The following is a 24,356-nucleotide window of genomic DNA, read 5'->3' on the forward strand; positions in this document are numbered from 1 at the left end:
ACCCACAATTGTATGCTTTCTCCTTTTTTAGACGTGATCTCACTTTGTAGCCCTAGAGTGAGTCTAGCACTCACTCTGTACACCAGGCTGGCCTCAAACTCATAGAGGTCAGCCTGTCTTAGCCTCCCTAGAACTAGGGTTAAAGGCGTGTGTACCATGCTCAGTTCTTCAATCATTTTTCAACTGACATATTGGTGCTTTCTCATTATGAGTTCTTTACATATCAGAGAAGCTAGCACTTATATGTGATTATGAACTGGGACCTTCCTTCCCTAGTCCCATACTAAATTTGATATCTTAATGCATTTTTTTAAAAACCCACAGTGAGTTTTCAAAAAGAAAGGAACCAGTCAGTGATTCTTAAATGTCTCAATAGTTTTGATGTTTTGAAGAACTAATTGAAGGACTTTTAAAGTGGACACATTTTTCCCCTAAACAAAGTTCCATTAAGATTTCATGTGACTCCAAACAAGATTCTAAGCACCACAAAAATAGACAATCTCTAAGCTTTCCTTTACCAATATTACTTCAGGCTTGATTCTTTATCTGAAACACTTAACTCAAGAAGGAAGATTTGGATTTGGGTTGCTTTTTTAAAATAATTTTATTTTATAATATGTTTGCATATGGTAAGATGTCCTCAGATGGAACCCAGGTTTAAGAACAAAATTCATTAGTTTCATACACACCTTATATACAGAGCCTGAAGGTACTTGTACACAGTGTCCTAACAATCTCTGTTTTGACTTCAACCCACCACATAAAATGAGGGGCAAAGTTTTTCATGTGTGATAGCATCCTGATAGCATCAGGAAGTCTTGGATTTGGACCATTTCAGAATTTAGAAATTCGTTTCAATACGGAATGCTCAACATGTAACTGAAACCTCTGCTCATTTGACCAATATCGGAAGTTCTTAGAACTCCCACTGTAATGTTTTATGATTCTCAGGTAAACATTTAATTGTTCTTATAAAGAAGATTAGAAATCCTAAAATGCCCAGTTTTCACCAAACAGGAGTAACATCTGTATTAAAAAATTGAAATGCCAACCATGTTGTTCTACTGTGAGTAGAGCAACCAAAGGTACTGCACTGAGCTTACTGAGGTGTTTACTTCAGGAGTATAAGCTGCCCAAACTGTGAAGCTTTTTTATTGTAGTGATGCTTTACACTACATGAACTTGAAACAGTTTAACACACATTGAATCATAGGTCATTATCTTTATTTTTATTTAACATAAAAGAACAAATATTACCTTTCAACACTCATACTTTTCCTTTCTCCATCCCTGAAATGAGGAAAAAAAAAAGACTTTATTTCTTTCTCCAAAAACTGAGTTCCTTTTGGTCAATAAGAGAATTTAATGTATTCCATTTAATTAATTAATCTTATGTATGTGGGTGTTCTGCTGGCATGTCTGTCTGTGCACCATGTATGTTCAGTGCTCACAGAGGTCAGAAGAGAGTGCCGTACCCCTGAAAATGGAACCACCATTTGTGAGCCACCACATGGGTGCTAGGAATCAAAACTGGGTCCTCTGGAAGGCAGCCAGTGCTTTTAACTGCTGAGCCACCCCTCCAGTCCCCTAATATCCTCTTTAAATACTTCGTTTAAAAACATTTATATCTTTCAAAAAACAATGAGGCTTTCTTTTAAATCTAAAAATGAAACTGTCACTAAGACATAAATAGATAAGATACTTTGATTTCATGTGTCATGGATCAAGTCTATATCTATGATAGGAAAGTATTTGGAAATAGGTATCTAACCTGCTTCTATTAAAAGTCTGGATACTAAACTTATGAAAATAAATAGGAAGCAGCAGCATAACAGTTCCTGGCCACAGGATCCATGCACATGTCACAAAATTCAACGCTGTTTCATTTGGGGGCTGGTACATCAACTCCTCCCCACATGTCATCCATCATTCAAGTCTGTCAGACTTTGGCACAGGATGCTGAGGATCTACACCATCCACTCTGACTGGAGTCTAGCTGTTCTGACAGGGGCAACTGAACTAAAGAAACTGAAGTAACATGCATTTTAATCATTTTCCAGATAATTAATGGATGTAATATGCCTAAGAACTGCTCGAGAACAGAGAATAATGAATAAAATATACCAAGTGCTTGTCTGGAGCTTACATCCCAGTGGCTGTAAACAAGTATAGAATACAAACAGGGCCTGTGAAGGTAGCTCAGTCATACAGAGCTTGTCTCACATGACCAAGGCCTTGGGTTTGAGTCCCAATAACGCAAAGAACAAAAAATCAAAAAACCAACCAAACAAAACAACCAAAACAAAACCAATCAAGCAAAAGAAAGTAGGCCCGATGACACAATAATCTAACAATAATCCCAGCTATCTGAGAAGCTTAGGCAAGAGGACCGAAAGTTCAAGGCCAGCCTAGGCTATAAGGTATTCAAATCACCTAGTTAACCTAAGTGAGACCCTATTTCAAAATAGGAGAGAAGACGTTGTCCAGTGGTAAAGCACATACCTAACGTGTGTGAGATTCAATCAATCACAAGAACCTTCCTCCCCCCAAAAAACCCAAAAAACAAAAACAACTAAACAAACAAATAACAACAAAGGGAGAAGTACCTAGACGACAAACCAAAGCAGCACAGGGTAGAGAACACAGGCTGAGGGACGAAGGCCAGCTACAGTGTATTACATGCGCGCTGTCTGGACTCCATATACTATACAATAACACCTGCTGCCTTATATCCAACTGCAAAATGGGGAAAGGTGACGGTATTTGGATTAATGAGCAATCTAGACCACCTACAGCTGTGGTTTCACCTTCCATTACGTACACTCAAGATCAATGTCTTGTAATTGCGGCATCAAGGGAAGAAAGAGTAAGCAGACTTGAGGATAATACCGCTAGCTTTGCATGCCCTGCCCCCTTGCTGACAGACAGGGTCTCACTATGTTTATAGCCCAGGCTAGCCTCCGACTCATTATCAGACCTTGCAATTCTTTTGTAATGAATTTTATCCACATCCTCTTTGATTTTATTGCTGTCCTTTAATTTAAGCACAAGAATATAAAGGAAGCCAGGCATGATGCTCTATGCGTGGAATTAATCCCAACATTTAGGTAGGAGTATTGTGTCCCTGTCTCACTGCACTCTCCCCGGACAACTAAAAATCATAAGGTCTTTTGATAAAACAGAGCCTAGGGTTGACTTGGATGATTTCCATTCTTCTCTCCTCCTCTTCTTTTCATCCATCCACAACAGCTCAAAGCCCAGATAAAAAGCTGACAGAAGAAAGCACAGGACTTTTATTTAGATGTCCCCTCTTCTCCTGGGGCTTTCCATGGTCGGCTCCTTCCAGTCTCTAGCTCTGGACGACTGTCAACCCTATGCCAACCTCTGAAGTCACTCTTTATGCCCTCACTCTGCCTTACTTTCCATATCATTCTTTGGCTATTTTCTATTTCTCATACTAGTGTAAACTCCATGAAGGCAGAACTATGTCCAACTCACTGGGACTGTCTCTAGTGCTTACAACAGAGTCCAATGGAAGATGAGCACTCAGTGTTCATTCACACATCGGAAACTCTTGCCTAAAGAATAAACTGTGGAGCAGAAGCCACCTTTCTTTCCTCAACAACCTGACCACCAACCTTCCTCTTACAATCTGAAAACGGAACAAGGCAGGCAGGGGACGGAAGGAAACGCCATCCTAACCACCGTTCCTTTCTCCCCTATTCCTCACCGCTGAAGCCAGCATCCAGAATGAGTCATTAATCCCTCTTTTTCCCATAGCCAAACTGATAACTTTAATCAAGATAGAGCCTAAATTAAATCAGTCAAAATGCATTTAAAAACATTTTGAAATAGCCTTCATCTCAAAGGTTCAAACTGACAGTGATAAATAATAATGTAAATGATAAAAAAAAAAAGCTGAATAACTATATATAGATACCTTGCTAGGTCTGTTGAACCCAGACCCAGGGCGATGTGAAGGAAATAATGCCACGATGTTTCCGAGAAAAGGAGAGAAAGCAGTGCTCTCTGTTGGTAGAGTTCTGTGCAAGTAACAATTCCAAGAGCCATTAACATTTTCTCCGTGACTTTTCCTATTCCAGAAACCTAGAAGAGAATCCACATGTAGATGGAGTTGAGTATGTCGAGTGGTATAGCCACAGTTGAATCAACATTTACAATCTAGAATTTTAAAATGAGATTATAATTGTGTGTGTGTGTGTGTGTGTGTGTGTGTGTGTGTGTGTGTGTGTATAGGAGAATGTTGTTGGTGTTGAGGTTTGAACACAGAGCCTTGAACATGCTAAATAAACAGTTCCAGTGAGTGACATTCCCAGTTGAACATTATAATCTTCTGTAGCTAATAAAAGGTATGAATAGTATTATTTTCACATGTCATGCAAGAAAACTGTTATTATTTTTTAGTCACATAGCTTAATTCAATAGAATTTTTAAAGGCAAGGAACAAAGAGTTCTGTGGTCATAAAAATTTTGGAAATGGCAGAGCAAACAAATGAAACTTTTTAGTACAATATGATTTACTATTTATGATTCTTTAACATACTAATACCTGCACTCCAAAGGGATTTAGAATTTTGTTTTTGACAAATTAAACCAAAATACTTCACTACCTTTAAAATAATAAAATTTCCCCACAAGGTTCCAGAAATGATATATTTTATTACTTACAGTTTCTGGATTTCTATACTCTATGTCTTCTTTATTTTTTTTATAACTAAAAAATTTTAAATTGTTATTTTATAGTTAAGGACTTTCAAATGAAATTTAAAAATCTCACTGATATTTGAACTCATCCAATATTTGAACCTAGAACTTAAAAAAGTAGAACACTTATTCATACTTTAGAAAAAACTACTGTATGTATATAATATCCAGGAACCATTAACACTGTGACCTTTGCTACAGCCTTTTCCTTTACATAAATTCAATCATATCCATTATTTTGAGCAGGATCTAGCCTATCATATAGTATAGAATTCAACTGTTAAAAAAAGGACCTAGAGCACAAAAATCCAGAAAGTATAAATAATAAAATATGCCATTCCTGCATCCTTGTGAGAAAACTTTTATCCTTTTAGAGATGGTGAAGTACTTTGATTTAATTTTGATTTTAATTTTGGAGTGTCACACCTATTCATCTGGCAGCTGCCTGGGCTGGAGAACTAGGAGAGCATTAGGATACCGTTGAAAGCATTCCTCCAAGTGCTCCTCGTACGGCCTATCTCCTCGGCAGCTGTGGACTTAAAGTCTAGAGTCTTTTATTTAAACTCTCCTGCAGATAAGCTCCTGCAATCTTACTTTCAGAGTTCTAAGTGCACGCTCAGTCACCCAGCAAAGTTCTCACCCGTCATGTACTATTTTACAACTATTCAGCAAAGAACAGTTGCTATCTGTGTGGTGCCTCTCTAGAATTCAGGGTATATGCACAAATGATAATTTCATATAAACTCTTACCTTTCTAATAGGCAAGTCCTTGATGAAGTCCATCACTGCTTTTCTGCTGGGGAGAATTTGGTATTGTCCATTTGGCTTATTCTTATCACTGCACACTTTTGCTAACATTGTATTGGGGGCAATACCTTAAAAAGAAGAGCACTCAATGATTCAAAGAAGTTGCTATGTATAAGTTCATTATATGATAAGAAAATGAAAGTTAAATGCAAATAATCTGAAATGACACATAATGCGCTACTTTAAAAATGATATTTGGCTACTGACAATCTCCCCAGGGCTTCCTGTGGTTTTAGGGAAAGGGAATATATTACCTAGGGCAGCAGGAAAAGTGAGAAATATTTGAGTCTCCATATTTTAAAATTCAAGTGTAATTTCTGAACTGAGTAATATGAAGTGTTAGTACTTTATAACTATACTAGGAATACAGGGTTTTGTTTATTTTTTTTTGTAGTGGATCCTTATTTATTTCTCAAAAAGATCCAGAATATAGTTTATGATAGATGTTTACTTTCTGAAAAGTTTTTCTGAATGTAAATTTTCACATTAAAAAAGTAAATATTCTGACTTACAATATATTAAAAGCAATAACAATAAAACTTTTAATTTTTATTGTTGCTCACAAAGCGAACCACCACACATTATGCCTTACAATTTCTAGGAGTCTTAAGACAATTTACAGTAGGTATATATAAATGTATTTTTAATAGCTCATATTGGCTTTTATAAATACTTTCCTAAAGCTGATTATGCATGCTTATCCTTTGGAATTGAAAACATTACCCTAATCACAACACACATGACTTTACAAGGTAATTCTTTTTTATGGTGTGATTATTTATCACAGTATTTTGTAATAAGTGGCTGTAACCATTGTTAGTTCCTATGCTAAGACCCTGTGATGCTCTTAGGGGTCAAGGGTAGACATAAAGCGGTGGGGCTTTGTTGGCTTTGGGTTTTTACCATGGTCCTCAGCTTCTATGCTGCAGCTGATCTTTTTCTTGGCGGGAGTGCAGAGGAGTTCACCAACCTTCATGTATTCTAGGTTCTCTCCTACAAGTGCCAATCAAACATTCTGCACAAATCCAACGAAAATAAACTCTTCACTTAAAGGATCACTATTCTAGATTGATGATAGTCTTTTTGCCTTGGGCCATAGGCTTTTTTGCTTAATTACAGCTTACCCATAGGTTTAGCTAGCTTTAGAAGGTCAACGTTGCTAGCAGCCAAATTAGATGCTACCACCACTTCACAACAAGGAACTAGGACTAGTAGTGTGGAATTACCCAGTACGGCTTCCCCAGCAGAGGCTGGGATTAGCCTTGGATACCTGCGCTGGCTGTCAGCGTCGTTTTCTGTTCAATTCTGAAGCGAATTTCCTTCACCACTTCCTCAGCTGATGTTCCAAAAACAACTGAATTTTGGAGTATTTGAGGATTGTCTTCTTCTTCTGCGGAGTTCAGTTGGAAAGGATTTCCTTGAAGTTGCAAATCAGGAGGACTATCTTCAAACAGCAGTGGGGAGCTGGCCGGTTCTTCCTCACTCACTTTGTGAGCTTCCTCGCCTGGTTCATCTGGGTCTCAAACAGGAATAGCGAATCACTTCACTTTAAAGAGCGCACATTTCTCAGGCTAGGTTTTATCTCATTCTTATTCTTTTTTTTTTTTTTTTGGTTTTTCGAGACAGGGTTTCTCTGTGTAGCTTTGCGCCTTTCCTGGAGCTCACTTGGTAGCCCAGGCTAGCCTCGAACTCACAGAGATCCGCCTGGCTCTGCCTCCCGAGTGCTGGGATTAAAGGCGTGTGCCACCAACGCCCGCTTTCAATGCCTCCCCCATCCCAATCCCCTCTATTATTTTTCCCTTTCTCTTCTCTGCCCCTCGCCCCGCCCAGTTCTCTGTGTATGTGCATATGCTTACGTCTGCTTCAGTCTAGTAGCCCACACTGGCCTCACTGAACAACGGAGAGCTCCTAATGGCTGCTGCCCAAGTCTTCTAAGAGTGGGATTACAGCCCGGCGGTGGTGGCGCATGCCTTTAATCCTAGCACTAGGGAGGCAGAGCCAGGTGGATCTTTGTGAGTTCGAGGCCAGCCTGGTCTACAGAGCGAGATCCAGGAAAGGCACAAAGCTACACAGAGAAACCCTGTTTCTAAAACTAAAAAAAAAAAAAAAAAAAAAAAGAGTGGGATTACAGGCATCAGTGCCCACCTCTCTCCTCACTGCTGAAAACAAACCAAATTCAGTTTTGTTTCTAGGAATCAAGATGAGAAAGGCTATCTTTTATCTTTGTAAATATTTAATAAAGAAAATGCTATCAGGCTTTCCTTAAAAGAGCATTATCCATTTCTTTAGTGCATATTTTAAAGAGAACAGTTGAACTAACTTCAGAAGTCCATTACTTTTTCTTTAAGAAGAGAAATATTTTTCACTGTATTCTTCTCTAAGGAGAAAAAGATCCTTCTTAAGTTAAACTTAGGCATATGAAGGAAAAAGTATTAAACAATAAGAGTAATTGCAACCAAAATTAAATTTTGTTTTGGAGGAGGACAAACTTAATTTTTCTTTATTTATGGAAGAAACTTTAAAAATGTTAAAAATACTCTCAAATGTCTCTTTTCAAATGTTGATTCACTTTTTTGAGACAGCCTTGGTTTGTGTAGCCTTGGTTGTCCTAGAACTCACTCTGCAGATCAGGCAGATCTAAAATTCACAGATATCTGCCTACCTCTACCTCCCAAGTGCTAGGATTACAGGCATGCACCACCATCACTCAGCATGCTTTTAACTTGCTTATTAATAAAATTTTACTTTCACTGAGGGTGCCTTTGCTATAAATGGAAATTACTCCTGAAAGTTGAACATTTTTTATACAAATTCTTAGAGTCTGATTCAATATTTGAAGGAGTAAGAGAATGGGGCAGCCGAATGAGGGTCACCCAGAAGCCCTTTCCTCCAGTTGGCTGAAAAGAAGTCCTGGTAAAGAGACAATGCAGGCCAGGTGTGTCCTGGTCCAGGTCCCAGCCCTCTGTCTGCAGTGACTAGCACTGGTGCCCTCTGCTCCAGGAAGCAGAGCATGCCGACTCTGGCACACTGTCGAAGCGGCTGCAGAGCACACAGGCATCTTTTCAACCTCAGCTGGGTTTCACTCCCGTGTGGCCTGGCTGCATAGCTAACTGCTGAGTGGTTTCTTCCTCCTGAACGAAATCCCTTCACCGTCTCCATGACTGAAGCAACGAGAGCGCAAGGCTACATCAGAGCACAAAGCTACATCAGAGCACTCCTTCTGGAAAGATCCATGAGTCACCCACCACTCATCTAACACCCTGCAAATACAAGGTCTGATGTTCATAAAAGTCTAGCCCACAGGGAATTATGTCTGAGAAACAAAAGTTAAAGTATTTAATTTGCTTGGGAATATGAACAAGATGAAGAGAACACTATGCAAATAAGCAAACAGAAAGCCATGCTCCTGTGACATCACCTTATCATCACTGTCAGTCTGGACACAGGACACACGGAAAGGAGCACTGGTAGAGAATGAGGGCCACTCACCTTAAGCCCAAAGCAGTTTTCAAACACAAGGCAAGAGTAATAGTTACAGAGGACCCTTTGGGGTGATAATTTTTAATAATTTCTCCCTCACCTTCTCTCATAAAAGCTAAGAACTAACAAAAAGAGATTTTTAAGCATCGGTCTTTATAAAATTATAACAAAAAGCAAAGTTGTTGTTGTTGTTCCAAGCTTCTGTGTCCAGAAACTATTCTTTTTCTTTTTTTCTCCCCTCCCCCCGTTTTTTGATGTTTCCATCAAAGAATGAGAGACCTACCCCCTAGGGAAAAATGAGGCTTCGACTTGATGTCCATACTAAACTTGCTGCAAGCAAGGTGAGCCCCTAATAGTGTGAGGCTCAGAATTTGATGCTGCCAGGGCATGGTGGCACATGCCTTTAATCCCAGCACTGGGGAGGCAGAGGCAGGAGGATCTCTGAGTTCCAGGCCAATCTGGTCTACAAAGCAAGTTCCAGGACAGCCAGGGCTCAGGGCTATGTAGAAAAATCTGTCTCGCCGGGCGGTGGTGGCGCACGCCTTTAATCCCAGCACTCGGGAGGCAGAGGCAGGCGGATCTCTGTGAGTTCGAGGCCAGCCTGGCCTACCAAGTGAGTTCCAGGAAAGGCGCAAAGCTACACAGAGAAACCCTGTCTTGAAAAACCAAAAAAAAAAAAAAAAACAAAAAAAAAAAAAAAACAAAAGAAAAGAAAAACCTGTCTCAAAAGAATAACAACAACAACAAACCCCCAAACAAACAAACAAGAAGGGAGAGAGAGAAAGGAAACGAAAAAAAATTTGCTGCCATTGTACATCTACCATTTTTGTTCAAGGAACATTACTAACGTGTTTCCCCACACTGCCTAGCCCCTTTGATGCTATGAAATGAAACATGGCTACAATTTGTAAGTAAATCCCTTAGATCACCTTTCCAGCTGGTGACCTTTGTTCATGGATTCAAGACAGGTCCGACGTTTGAAGTAATAGCACTTTTGGCAAAGGGACTGACTGGAGCAGAATGAATGTGCAACATCTGAATGTTCTGGATAAATGATAAAAGGGTTGCTTGAAACATATATGGAGCCCTGAAACTTTTAATTGTACAGAAGAGTCCAGGAGGGTCTGGGCAATGCCTTAGTGGATAAAGCGCTTGCCAAACAAGGTTGAGGACCTGAGTCTGGATCTATAATACCTGCATAAAAGCGAGGTACAGCAGGGGTGGGGGGCACTGAGCTCGGGGTGATGGTATAGACAATGCCAACAACAAATCCCCAGAGCTTACCAGAAAAGCAGTCAGCTCCAGATTCAGAAAGTGACCCTGACTCAGAAAATAAAAGTAAAAATAAATAACTAAGGTCTCCCGCTTCCAGTGCGAGAGGAGACACTGGAGTCCATTACCACCTCCATCCCCTGTGAGTTTCAGTAAGGTCTTAGTAGGTATGTGGTGAAGAAGGGAGAGCGAGGTCATGAGTTTTCACAGGGTTGAAAACAGTCACATTATCATATTAGAACTAGATTATAGAAAACTTGAGAAACAAAGAAAAAGAAAATCACCAAAGGCTTTAGTTGTCTGGGGCTAATCTTTTCTCAAAACCTGATTTCTATCAACAACAACAACAACAAAAAGCCACTTTCAACAGGAACTTCCTCCACTTCAATGCGATCTAAACCCTTTGATATTAAGAAAATAATTGTTCTGCAACTAACTACTCTGAAGAAGAACCTTGTAGATTGTTAAAGTCTGGAGAGCCAACATTCTCATCTGATTTTAAAGAGATTGCACACACTTAATTTTTAAAAACCTACTGGTATATTTTAAGTTTCTGATTTTTCATTTTTACAAAGACAAACCTAATCCTACCCTACATACACAAATGAATTAATTGGGTTGGTTCAAAGAGCTGCTTACTATTAGTATTTAGCTGGTAATTCTAATAAAACCGCTTACCAGTTTTTACAGAGTTTCCTGCTTTGTTGAAGTATCTTCTTTTGTCCTCAGGCCAACTTTGCCTTTCCTCCAAGTGCTGTGTTATGTTCAGGTAGGCTTCGTCCAGACTCATGGCCAGAAAGTTGGGATCATATTCAGCAAGAATCTCCCTAACCTTCAAAAAGAACAACAACAATAAAAGTTGACATTTTGCTGCCACAGCAAAACTTCCTGTCTTATATATCTGATGAAAAGCACTAATATTCTTACTTTGCAACTATAGTAATGAGTCTGCAATCAATAGCTCACGGATTTAAGGAATAAATAATTTACTACCAGTGGATATTTGTCAAATTCTCTTTTGCACTAAAATAGATCACAAAGGCAGAAGACCATGAAGTGGCTTCATCTGATGCAATCTGAACCCAGCATCCTATATCTAGAAACACTAAGCAAGTCAAATAAATCTCACACAATATTCTGGTAGGAACAGAAAAAAAAAGTGATTAAAGTTTACCATAGCTAGTCAAAAGGAGGAGTGGGCATGCATGACAGCATTCTCTCTCATCTCCTTTGTGAAGATTTTTATTTAAAAAAGGAATGTAAAGTGCTATGATGTTTTAGAGAGCAGTATATTTCAGTTAATTATAATATGAACAATATTCATACAAAATAAAGCTCTACTATTTATAGGAATCTGGACTGGGAAAGATGATATCTATAGAATACTTGCATGTTTGCATTAAACAAAAGATGAAAATTTGGAGTTTTATTGTGACATGAAAGAAATACACAAAGATTAGAATTACAGCTAATATAATTCAGTAATGCCTTTGATATGGGGTAGCTTTATTACATGAAACCACGAAGGAGGCTTTTTGCTGTTTGTCTTTTAACTACCAAAGAATTAGCTGAAATAAGAGGGAATGATTGCCAAAATAACCCATCTAATAGAAAATATCTCTGCTGAATTGTTATTCTTCATCTAACATTTAAAAGCTTTGTATTATATCATTAGAAAACTTTTGTGTTTTATAAGTAAGAAACTGTTCTATTTTAACATAATCATGAACAACTGAGGGGAATTTTAGAAAATGGTGATGTCAAACTTGCCATATTTTTATTCAGAGTGCTTTAAATACTTTTGGTCTTGTAGAAGAAACCATTCTGTAACAGATGCAAACAGTATCTTCCTAGTGAAAACAAAACTCTGGAAAGTGTGTACCTTGCAGCCCACAAAGCCTCTGAATGAGAAGTGCTCCCTGGAGGCATGGCTGAGTACTTCTCACTTCCTTTCCATAGGACACTGCCACAAGAACCAAAACGGACTGTTCCCGGAAACACCAAGCACTTAGATCTAAGAACAATAAAGTCATCCTAATATTTGGACAAAACAGAAATGGATGCTCCTGAAACTTATTAGCTAGGCCAGAAACATGAATGCATCGATACTGCATTTACATGTAAAACTCATTTGCTACATTAACTAGCGAGACACTGCTCAAACTTGAAGCATTTTTCTATCTTATGTAAATAACCAGGTGACAGATAACTATCTGTCAGATAAGCTAAAAATAACTTAGCTCTCATGTCGTACTGCTGGAAGTTTGACTGAGCTACAGTAGGATTCAAGGTCTTTCTTACAAAGTCTTTAAGAATTTTTAATTACCAAAGCCTGTACTTATGGTGTTATTTATTTAACTATGAATACATTTAAAAAATTGCTGTGGGAAGATCCTTCTGTACACTGTGAATATGTGTTTCTCTCATTGGTTCATAATAAAGCTGTTTTGGCCTATGGCAAGGCAGGATAAGGTTAGGTAGAAAAACCAAACTTAAGGAGGGGAAGAAGCGCAGATTTGAGGAGACCTGAGCCAGCCACCCAAGGAACAAGATGCCAGATAACCAGTAAGCCATGGACCATGTGGCAATAAATAGATTAATAGAAATGGGTTAACTTAAATGTAAGAGCTAGTTAGAAATAAGCCTGAGCCATTGGCCAAGCATTTATAATTAATATAAGCTCCTGTGCGGTAATTTGAGAAGCAGCTGCCGGGTATTCGGGAACAGGCGGGACCAAAAGCTCTGCTTCCATTTACAGAAGGTATGTTCTCTTTGCCTACCACTTTTTAAAAAGTAGGCACAAAGCAATTGACTTAACAGACTGCTTTGGAATGAATAAAACTGTTTTAATAGGGGGTAATATTTTAGGGAAAATGAAGGAGAATAAAAATAAGGCAATTTAAAGCTCAGCTGCACGTCTAAATGACAGCAAGTATGTGCTGGGGCTGGAGAGATGGCTCAGCAATTAAGAGCATATACCGTTCTTCCAGAGGACCAGAGTTGGGCTCCCAGCACCCACGTCGGGTGTCTCACAACTACCTCTAAGTCTGACTCTAGGAAATTTACTGACTCCATAGGCATCATATGTGTCTACCACACACAGACACAAATACATACATACAATCAAAAATTAATAAAAAATACATCATTAATGCTGGGAGAGGCAAAAAAAAAAGAAAAAAAATACGTTTTTAAAAAAGTATTATGCCAAAGTTTTAGTATTTATATTTAGACAGTTGTTGTATCCTTCTCTCTCTTTTTTTTTTTTTTTTTGAGATAAGATCTCATATAGCTTAGGCTGACCTCAAAATTACTGAGTGGTTGAGGTTAGCCTTGAACTCCTGATCCTCCTGTCTCCACAGTGCAGGAATTACAAGTCATGCTCAGACAATACTCTATGATACACTTCGTTTTATAATAGCAGTCTAAAAGTAATGTACATGCAGCACTCTAGATTTTAACCAAGGAATTAAGTCCCCACAGTGTATGACAGATCAACTTTAATGAAAATGGAAGAAATGATACTTTTTCACATAGGACAGTTCAGAATTTTAGTATGTAAACAAATCACTACGCTTCATTCTTTTCCAAGCAAGAGAGTATCCACCACCCCTCTTTTTTGGAGTCTTTTGGACAAAACATGGTCAAGTAGCTCTGTAAGATGATGAGGCAAGCAAAGCAACTAACCACACTAAGTGAGTTTTGTTTCTGTTTAAAAGGACAGAGGCAGGCTTGGTGACCCAGGACAGCCTGAGCTACACAGTGAATTCCAGGCCAGCCTGGGACAAAACAAACAACAACAAAATAATTATATAAATTTAATTTAGAGTAGATTGAAATTAATGATGCATACACTCTGTAAACTAGAAATATTAGGTTATTCTAGATAAATTATTTTATACCCCAAGAAAGATATTGAAAATTAACTTTATGCTATAATTATTAAGGCTTTACGAAGTTTTGAGGAATTGTAGAGAATTGAGAGAAAGAGTTGGGTAACAGAAAGACATGTTCTGGATACTATAAACAGCTCACTAGTGTCTACAGCTAAGACCAAATCTTGATAGTTTAAGGCATTTGGAGTTGAGTCTAGGCGACAGAAAGCCAGTAAAAGGGTTTGGGGTGAGAGACATTGACTTACCTCCTTACTCACAGCTCTATATTTGTCAAAGTTCGGGGGCACTATAATAAGTTGTGGGCAGAGTCTCTTAGCGATAAATCCTGGCATGGCTGCGCGAACACCAAACCTCCTTGCGTGGTAATTTGAAGTAGACTGAAAGAAAATGGACCGCATAGGGAAAAATAAACAACCCTAAATGGACGTATTGATCAGTACATTCATAAGAAACACATTACTGATGTGCATTTTCAATTCAAGGGCATTTCTTTTATAAGCCACTGTCTTGAACCACATCTTGACTTTCTTAAAAAACCATGACCCTGTCTCATTGTTATTTCTAAATTTATAACATGGTACCAGGTAATAAGTAGGATTGAACCAATGAAAAATTCTTTTAAAATAGGTGTGGTGGTGAATATCTGTAATTCCAGCCATTAGGAGACTAAGGCAGGAGAACTACTAGTTTGAGGTTCAAGGTCAGCCTATTCTACACAACAAATAATGACTTTAAATAATTTAAAAATATTTTCATAGTAATTAAACTTCAATGACTTTAAAGTATTCTATAATATATATATCTAAGTCTGGATGATAGTGGATACTCTATGAAACTAATAGTAAATAATGTAGAATAGTTATAAAGTAATAAGAAAATAATCTATAATATACAAGTTATACAAAGTAACAGTATAGAAAGTATTAGTATATACATATATAAAGTATATACATTAATAGAATATAGGAAGAGAATCCTTGTCCAAAATGCTTGGGACTAGAAGTATTTCAGACCTAAGTTTGAAGATTTAGGAATATATACATAGATTTTTACCAGTTAACTATCCTTGATCTGGAAATCTGAAATCCAAAATTTTCCACAATCCAAAATCTTTTTGTGTATGTGTCCACGTGTTCATGCATATCCACGTGCATGCAGGTGAAGGTCCCAGATCCAAACTTTTTGGTGATATATTTCATGTGTCTGGGATTAGTGATGCTCAAGCAGTAGTATGCATCAAGAATTTGCTCCATCTGGAAATTTTCATCTAGCACAAAAAAAATTCAAGGCCTGCTGTCTGGTCAGCAAATTTATGTCTTTAAAATGAAGTGCTTAAAAATTAAAAAGAACTTCAAAGTTGAGTTTTATTTCTTAAAGCTTGAAGTTCTTGGCAAAAACATTTTGGCTAGGAAATGAGACTAAAAAGTATGAGAATGAAAAAAATGATAATATTTAATAAATCCTGTTCATGATGGCATTTGCCAGTAGTTCAAATCAAAGTGGAAAACCATAATATCATTTATAGCAAAGTTTAACGATGAATGGAACTTTTATTAGGAATCTAAGTGAGTGCTCAGTCCTATGCAAGCCAGATCTATCAAAGGAAGGTATTATTTCAGAAAAAAAAAATCAGATTTCCTTTAATCATTTTGAAAAGATTTTTAAAAAATCTTGATAGAACTCCCAACTACCCTAATCCTTGCTCAGCACTCTACAGAATAAAGTGTAGAGAGCACTATAAAGGCAAAGCCATACTCAAAGTCAAATTAATAAATCTTGGGGCCAGAAACGGCTCAGTGTTTAAGAGTAAGTACTGGCTGCTCTTACAGAGAACTTGGGTTCGATTACCAGGACCCACACCACAGCCCACAGCCATCTGTTACTCCGTTTCCAGGGGACACAATGGTCTCTTTCGGCCTCCGCAGGCACCAGGTGCATTTAGTGGTGCAGACATACATGCAGGCAAAACACTCACATACATAGAATAACAGTTTACTAATTTTAAATAAATCCTACAAAACTGACATAAAAGCTACATCTATTGAAGAACAAAGTTTTATGAGGTGTGAATTCCTCAGATTTTGGGTTTATAGTACATTGTAAATAGTAGCCTCTATCTATCTATCTATCTATCTATCTATCTATCTATCTATCTATCTATCATCTATCTATCTATCTATCCATCCATCCATCCATCCATCCATCCATCCATCCATCCATCCATCCATCCATCCATCCATATAGCTATCGATTTATCTAGTTTGTTTGTTGGACTGTTTTTTGAGACAGAGTTGGTTTCTCTGTGTAGCCCTAGCTGTCCTAGAACTCGTTCTGTAGATCAGGCTGGCCTCAAACTCAGAGATCCACCTGCCTCTGTCTCTTGGGTGCTGGGATTAAAGGTGTGTGTCACCACTGCCCATCTTAGCCACAATAGTTTTACACTTACTTTTTTTTTTTTAAAAAAAAAATCTATTTATTTTTATTTCATATACACTAGTGATTTCGTCTGCATGTATGTCTGTGCGAGGGTGTCAATCCCCTGGAAATGGAGTTACAAACAGTTGTGAACTGCCATATGGGTGCTGGGAATTGAGCCCAGGTCCTCTGGAAGAGCAGCCAGTGCTCTTTACCACTGAGCCATCTCTCCAGCCCCTATATTTACTCTTATCAGAATGCAGAGTCTAGTTCCTCATCCCAAGTAATTTGCCTGATGACTTAAACTAAAAGAATTAGAAGGAAATAACGCTGTATGTTCTGAAGCCTTAGTTTTAACAACTTGTAGCTTCCATTTTTTATTTTTATGGTCTGCAATCACTAAAAAGTATTCAGAGCATGTTAAAAGGGTATATTATAATATTAAGTGACAAGACATCACATGGAGATAATGAAGTCTGAGGAGAAGCCACTTTAATCACCACAGTCGAAGTGCTAGACCTGACTGAGTCCATCTTGAATTCCCCATGTTAGATGGTGCTGACTAATCCCAGAAAACACAGAGCCAACTCGTCCTTACTGAACTTCGTATAAACTAAAGAATCACAAGGAAAAAACATAGTTGTCTACGGGAACAGAAGAGGTTGCTTATGCTGTAATGGATGCTGCTGTGGAGTCTCATTGACTCTCAGTGCCAACTCAGAAAATTTCAAAAATCCATCAAAGTCACCAAAAAAAAACAAAAAACAAAAAACAAAAAACAAAAAACTATGCATAACAGACTGAAAGAGTCAAATGGGTAGTGTCACCCCCATTAACTTGTAGATCAACTTTCTATGAGTTTACTAAAAAAAGCAATTAGCTTCAACTCTCTTCAGAAGGGAAATCTATTAGCTCAGCACATATACAAGGATTTAAACCTTTGTTTAATATGAAAATAATATGATCATGAGTGCCTGCACACTCATGACGGATTATAGACTCATAATACAGTAATGATTATAATACATAGGGCCATTGGGAAGTCAGCAACAGGGAGGGCCTCTCCTCGTTTCTCCAGTGGTTTGTAACACAGACACCTATCTACTCCAGCCGCTACTTTTAGACGAGATGTGCTGCACTATGGTGGTATGGCTGTGGACAGCTGCTACCTTTAATTATTGTGTTTTCAGCCATAGGCATGGTTCCTGTTACCTTTACCTTGATTTAGGACAGAAAAAAAAATCAACTTAGTAGTCATAAAACAAATGATTCTGAGTTATTGGAAAATTAACTGCACTCTAGATATATTGGGAAACTATGTTATTCTAGAACAGGGGTTGGCAAACCTCTTCCGTCAAAGTTCAGAGTACATAATCACTTTAGGTCTGGTGGCTGTGTTTTCTTAGCAACCACACACTTCTACTCAAGTGTGCTCCTCTAGTGTGCCAGAAGTAAACAAGAGGCCATAACTGCTTTGCCTAATAAAGTTTCTTTACAGAAACTGATGACAGGCTAGACTTGGTCTGCAAGCCAGTTCCAAAACCTCTGGCTGAAGGTAACATTTCCTTTGCTTTGACTTTTTCCACTCTCCCCAGAACCCTTTGAAAGAGTTCATTTGCAATGGAAAGATGCAATGCCACTGTGCTATTTTACTGAGTTTGTAACTTTGGGCAAGCCATTATCTCTCTCTGTTTCTTTTTTTTCTCAAGTAGAAATAAAAATTAGTATGGTCAGTTACATTGAAAGGATTCAGTAACAGCATATGTAAGTCACCTGGAAAAGCAGAGAAGTCCTCAGCAAACTGGCAAGTCTCAGTAAGCTGACCTGATAGCCTATGAAATTTCCTTTTTGTTTTTGATCTTCACTTACTTACCAGCATACTCATTGATCCTACAGCAATGGGTTTATCCTTCAATTCTGGATTGTCTCTCATTTCCACAGCTGCATAGAAAGCATCCATGTCAACATGAACTATGGTATTGTTCAAATTCCGGTTCCGTTCTAATTCCATTGCAAATCTGTCAACCTTAATTTTTAAAAAGTTAACATACTTTTAGACAATATGATATCAAAACATCATTAATCATACATAAATTTTAATTCAGAAGGTATCTTTCTATCTGCCAATCTACTTACCTATCCACCCATCCACTTCCTTACCTATTGGGTGTATATTTTCTTGTATTTATGAGTATACAGTTTATTGTTGTTTACTAAGGTTATTAATTGCTTTTGTTTTCACACAGAGATCCTACTTCTATTCATTATTTTTAAAATGTGTGTGTGAACGCAATTGCTCACCTATGCTTGTGTGTTTGGGCAGGAGTGTCTTGGCTCTTTTCTGTTGCTCTCCCCTTATATTTGGAAACAGGATTTCTCACTGAACCTAGAGCTTGCTCTTTTAGCTGGGTTGGCCGGCCAGTCACTCCCTGGAACCCATCTGTCTCCCAGAGTGCTGGGGTCACAGACATGATGCCACACCGGGGTGCTGGGGCCCCAAACTCAGGTCCTCCTGCTTACACAGCAAGTACTTTACCCACAGAGCCATCTGCCCAGACTGACGGCCTCTTTTAAAATATAATTTCCTGGGGACTCTTCTATCCTCCCAGGAACACAGCAGGAACTTACCAAGTATTTAATGAATAAATGAGCTATCCAGTTGCCTGCATCAAACCATGCTACTGCTGAACAAATTGGAAAAAACTTACTTTAACTGAAAGTTTCTATTTAGGTAAATGAAACAATTCCCATTTGACTCAAAAGGTTAATGTCTTAAGATAGAAACGAAGGAAATGTACAATAAAAGATCATACTCTGGCGCATGACATAATGCTGCACAATAATGTGCAAAGGCACGTGCTGAAGTACCAAGAAATGATCCTTCTGCAAACTGACTTTTGCAGTGCTGTCCTGGCTAAGGTTTTTATTGCTGTGATGAAACATCATGAGCAAAAGAAACGTGGGGAGGAAAGGGTTTAGTTCGCTCACACTGCCAGGATCACAGAAGGAAGTCAGGCCAGGAACTTTAACAGGGCAGGGACCTGGAGGCAGGAGCTGACACAGGGCATGGAGGAGGGTTGCTTATTGGCTTGCTTCTCATGGCTTGCTCAGTCTGCTTTGTTGTGGCACCACCCACAATGGGCTGGGCCCGCCCACATCAATCATGAATTAAGAAAATGCCCTACAGGCTTGACTACAGCCTGAGCTTATGGAGGGAGGCATTTTCTCAGCTGAAGAGTTCCTCTTCCCTGGCTCTAGCTTGTGTCAGGTTGACATAAATCTAGCCAGGACAAAAGCTAAAGCCTGAGATTGTTACTCTACACAAGTACCAATTGAAAACGGAAGGTGAAGCTTATTTTTCATAAAATTTTAATATATATGTCAAATGTAACAATGCAGAATTATAATCTTTAATAATTTTGGCCTCTTTGAAGAAAAATCATTGGATGAAAAGAAAAAAGAAAAATAAACATAGATAGAAGTAAAATATGTGAGTGAAAAGAGGGATTATATAGCAAACATATCCATAGCTTGCTTTTTATGAGCTGCCGCCACTAACGTGACAGTTTTAATTTTAGCAGTCTATAAAGAAGTAACCTAGACCATTAAGGTAGATGGTAAGAGAAAACAGCAAAGAAGCAAGCATGACACATAAGGAACATGGAACCAGCTCAATAAATGAATCTACTACTGAAAGGGTCAACTGAGGTATGCGATCAAGAGAGAGGAAAACAGCCCCAAAGAAACAAGTGAACTCTTCAATGAAAGCAACCTACCTCACGTGGAGAGCCACAAAGGAATCAGGTGCCCCTCCCCCACCGTGCTGGTCTTCAGTCTTGCCCTCACACTACAGAATACTTGTTTCATGGTCCTCCTTAGAGGGGACACACAGGAGCTGTCCACCAGCTGGGGACAAAGACTGCAGTTCCTCTCTTAGAAACAAGGCCCCCAATCACATCTGTCTGTAGCAGAGGTGGGATGTCTGCAGGTCTACTCCTGCTGAGTTCCAACTCTGACTGACCCGAGGGACTCGGCGCCTGGCCGGCTCTATCCAGAATACCTCTCCGAACTCTGCTGCCACTGGCTTTCAAGAGTCAACTCTAACACCCTGTGAAAGTCAACTGGGTCTTTCTCTTCTGTGCCCGAGAATGATCTTCTCTTGCTTGTCTTCACCATGGCCCTTATGAGGTCATAACTGTGAGTGCGTTCAGAAGGATTTTAGCTGCCTTAAAATTTCCCTCAAGAAAGAAAGGAAGGGAGGGAGGCAGATAGGAAAAATAAATATATTGATACCAATATGTTAAAGTTAGGTTTGTTTGTTTTTTTCTAAAGCAGTGTCAGAAAATTCTGGAGGTAAGTTTACAGTGAGACACAAACTGATCAAACTGAATTTTTCATCTTTAATTTTTCATCCTGTTTCAAACTGTTTTTTCTAACACTTCAGTTTTGAATAAGGTCATGTGGCCCTGGCTGAGCATGACAAATTGTGGAGCTTAATAAAAACTGAAACCTAATCTATAATAATAACAACAGTATGCCTAAAATATGGATGAAGTAAGAATAAGGGAGTGGCATCTGAAATATTTTGGGCTGGAATAATCTAGAAAGGCATGAGATAAATAGAAAGCAAACCGAGTGGGAAGGCTCTCCTCTCACTCGTAAATTCAGGCTGTGACAGCCTCTTCAGCAATCTCTTCTTTCTTGTACTTACTGCAAGTGTGCAGCTGCCAGAAGGAAACCTCACAGCGTGACTCACACATTCCACTTTCCTCTACTATCTCTCATGAGTCACTCTTCTGGCCTGAGCCCTCTCTACTGCTCCCAGATGCACACCACTGCTTTTGAACATTTCTTCTTCTTTCGCTCTCATTCATGATTTCATTATCCCATTTTCTTTCAAAATGGCTTTCACATTCCAATCTGAGGCTGTAACATCGACCTTCTTTCTTCTGTTACTTCTGAGGATATTTCACTGGGGTTAAAATAGGGACTTTCTTTTGGGTCTCACTAGTTACTTGACAGTGGTTAGCCCTCTAGTCATTTTGTTCCTTATTTATGCCTCTCTAACACAGACTTTGGGTTTTGTCTTTTTTGTTGTTGCTGTTTGTTTGTTTGGGAGACCCTCTGTGTAGCCCTCGCTGTCCTGAACTCACTCTGTAGACCAGGCTGGCCTAGAACTCACAGAGACTCACCTACCTCTGCCTCCAGAGTGCTGGGAGGAGAGGCATGGATACCACTCCTGGCTAACACAGACTTTGAATAGTTTTTAACACTGAAAAAGTTCAGACCAATTTTAGTCATATAGTTTATACCTATACCATATACTAATATAACTTCTTTTAAAAATTCTCAATTTCTATTACATTTAGGAAAATATTTTGACAGAATGCTTTTTATTTTCTTGACTCAGTATTTCCATAAATGCTATTGAGTTAACCCAACTTAGTGAAGGCACTTGTTGAAATGGTCAAAATGCTATGCGGCTTCCACTTAACACAACATGAATGCTTGTTTATTCAATTTAGGAGCTCATTAGAAGACATTATATAAGGTAACAATTATAATGACTGTGCTTTCAAGAAGCCTGATGAGGGCAGAATACAGTAGAGAAATATTCAAAGAGGTTCATAATGAACAGCCCGGCTTATTCTTGCAAACTACCTCAGCCTGACCTACAGGAATTGACACTATCATATCACACATAATAAAATCCAGCGTGTGGAAAATGAGTCTAAAATAGAAACATTTTCCATGAAAATATCTCTGGTTTCTGAGACCTTCTTGACTCTTGGCACTTCCTCAGCCTCCTCCTGGGTACACAGCTTATTTTAGAGGAAAGTCAACAAATGAAACAATTCAACAATCAACATAAAACACATTTCCTGCCATTCCTGTTCTGAAAGATGCCAGAGAGGCTCCCATCAGTCATCTAAGACTGGAACAAAATCTGAAGTTCTGTACAATGCAAGGTATTTTCTATTCCTTCAGGTTTATCAGCATGTTAGGCTGGAAAAATTAGTATGAGACCCCCAAAGTCAGTATAATGTACCAGCTAGGTTCTTTTGTATCTGTAAAACTTTTATTAAAGATATTTGTAGAGGCCGGGTGGTGGTGGCGCATGCCTTTAATCCCAGCACTCGGGAGGCAGAGCCAGGCGAATCTCTGTGAGTTTCAGGTCAGCCTGGTCTCCAAAGCGAGTTCCAGGAAAGGCGCAAAGCTACACAGAGAAACCCTGTCTCGAAAAACCAAAAAAAAAAAAAAAAGATATTTGTAGATTACAGATCAATAAAACTTACCAAGTCCAAAAAGTAAATTGCTTAAGGAATAAGGTCAACTTAAAAGACAGCATTGTTTTGAACAGAACACAATTTTTTAAACTTGAAAAATAAATCCTTCACACTTTAACTAAAACGTATTTTATATTTCTGCTCAGTGAAAGAAACTATCAAGAATCAAAAGATAAGCTAAGCTAAAAGAAAATATTTGCAAAAATCAGAGCCAATATGTGACTGACACCCAAAATATACAAAGGATTTTTCAAATTAATTAAAAATTTTTGATTTAAAACTAAGCAGAAGGCCTGAACAGACACTTCATCACAGATTTCTACATGGCAAATAAACATATGAAACGAGGTTCCCCAGTCTATGACAATGAGTAAATGAGGAATAAAATGATATGATACCATTAACCTGAAATCTCGTGTGGCCCAAATTGAGAACACTGACAGCACCAAACACCGATTAGAACAAATAGTAACAGGATCCTTCAGCCATTACGATGAGAATACCAAATGGTATGGCCATCTTGGAAGACAGTTTGGCAGTTTCTTATAAAAACTGGGTTTGTTTTTATTTAAAAACCATATGACCCAGCAAATTCTGTTCCTTTGCATTTACTAAGTGGAGCTGAAAACTTAGTCCACACATAAACTGAAGCATGAGTATCTACAGCAGTTTATTCATAATTGCCAGAACTTGGAAGCAACCACAATGTCCTTAAGTAGATAAATGGATAAACTGTTACACATCCAGATGAAGAATAATATTCAGCACATGAAAGCAATGAGCTATCAAGCCGAAAACAGACTCAAAGTGATCTAAGTGCATATTATTAAGTGAAGGAAACCAGTCTGAAAAGGTTCCATACTGCATGATTCCTATTTCATGGCCTTCTGGCAAGGGTGGAGCTTAGGACAGAGTGAAAAGATCAGTGCTTGCCAGGGATCAGTAGGGAGGGAGGGAGGAATAAGTAGATCACAAAGCGTTTTTAGGGCAATAACTCATGACCTGTATGATACTGTAATGGTGAATATATATTGTTATAAACTTGTCTACACCTATAAAGCATAAAATATCAGTATTGACTTATTGATTTTGCATGATAATGATATGCCATAGTAGGTGCATTAATTGCAACAAATGTAGTACACCTGTGGGAGATAATGCTTGGCTAGAGGTTAGTCTGGCTGAGGGTAGGGGAATCTTTACTTTCTGCTCAGTTTTGCTATGAACCTAAAATAGCTCTAAAAAAGACAACATTGGATTTGACTATATAAGCTTCAAAAATATGTCATCAAACTAAAAAATTAAAAGATATATTAGAAACACAACTAGGACATATAGTGAGAAAACATTCCTTAATGCATAAGATCTCATAAATGAAGAAAAATAGATACAAACTCTAGAAATATTGGAGGGGAGAGCATTGGTTGAATGCTAGTTGAACCTCCAAATACATTCCCACTTCTTTCTGTTAAAG

At 38.4% G+C, this 24,356-nt stretch overlaps 1 protein-coding gene across 7 annotated transcripts in view; it reads right to left on the reverse strand.

The window, feature by feature from the left end:
- Polk (DNA polymerase kappa) overlaps window positions 1-24,356 on the reverse strand; it is a 65,329-nt gene that overhangs the window by 8,450 nt on the left and 32,523 nt on the right. For 5 of the 7 annotated variants that reach the window (XM_016004206.3, XM_006985751.4, XM_042261655.2 and 2 more), the window contains 7 exons: window positions 18,469-18,621; window positions 14,426-14,557; window positions 10,963-11,116; window positions 6,803-7,051; window positions 5,476-5,600; window positions 3,941-4,107; window positions 1,258-1,290 (listed from right to left, as the gene is read on the reverse strand). In XM_016004206.3, the coding sequence (XP_015859692.2) occupies window positions 1,258-1,290; window positions 3,941-4,107; window positions 5,476-5,600; window positions 6,803-7,051; window positions 10,963-11,116; window positions 14,426-14,557; window positions 18,469-18,621 (1,013 nt within the window). The remainder of the gene's footprint in view (window positions 1-1,257; window positions 1,291-3,940; window positions 4,108-5,475; window positions 5,601-6,802; window positions 7,052-10,962; window positions 11,117-14,425; window positions 14,558-18,468; window positions 18,622-24,356) is intronic. The other 2 variants (XM_016004209.3, XM_016004208.3) reach the window with 1 other exon arrangement.

Source organism: Peromyscus maniculatus, chromosome 15 (assembly GCF_049852395.1).
Source record: "Peromyscus maniculatus bairdii isolate BWxNUB_F1_BW_parent chromosome 15, HU_Pman_BW_mat_3.1, whole genome shotgun sequence".
Classification (NCBI taxonomy): Eukaryota; Metazoa; Chordata; class Mammalia; order Rodentia; family Cricetidae; genus Peromyscus; species Peromyscus maniculatus.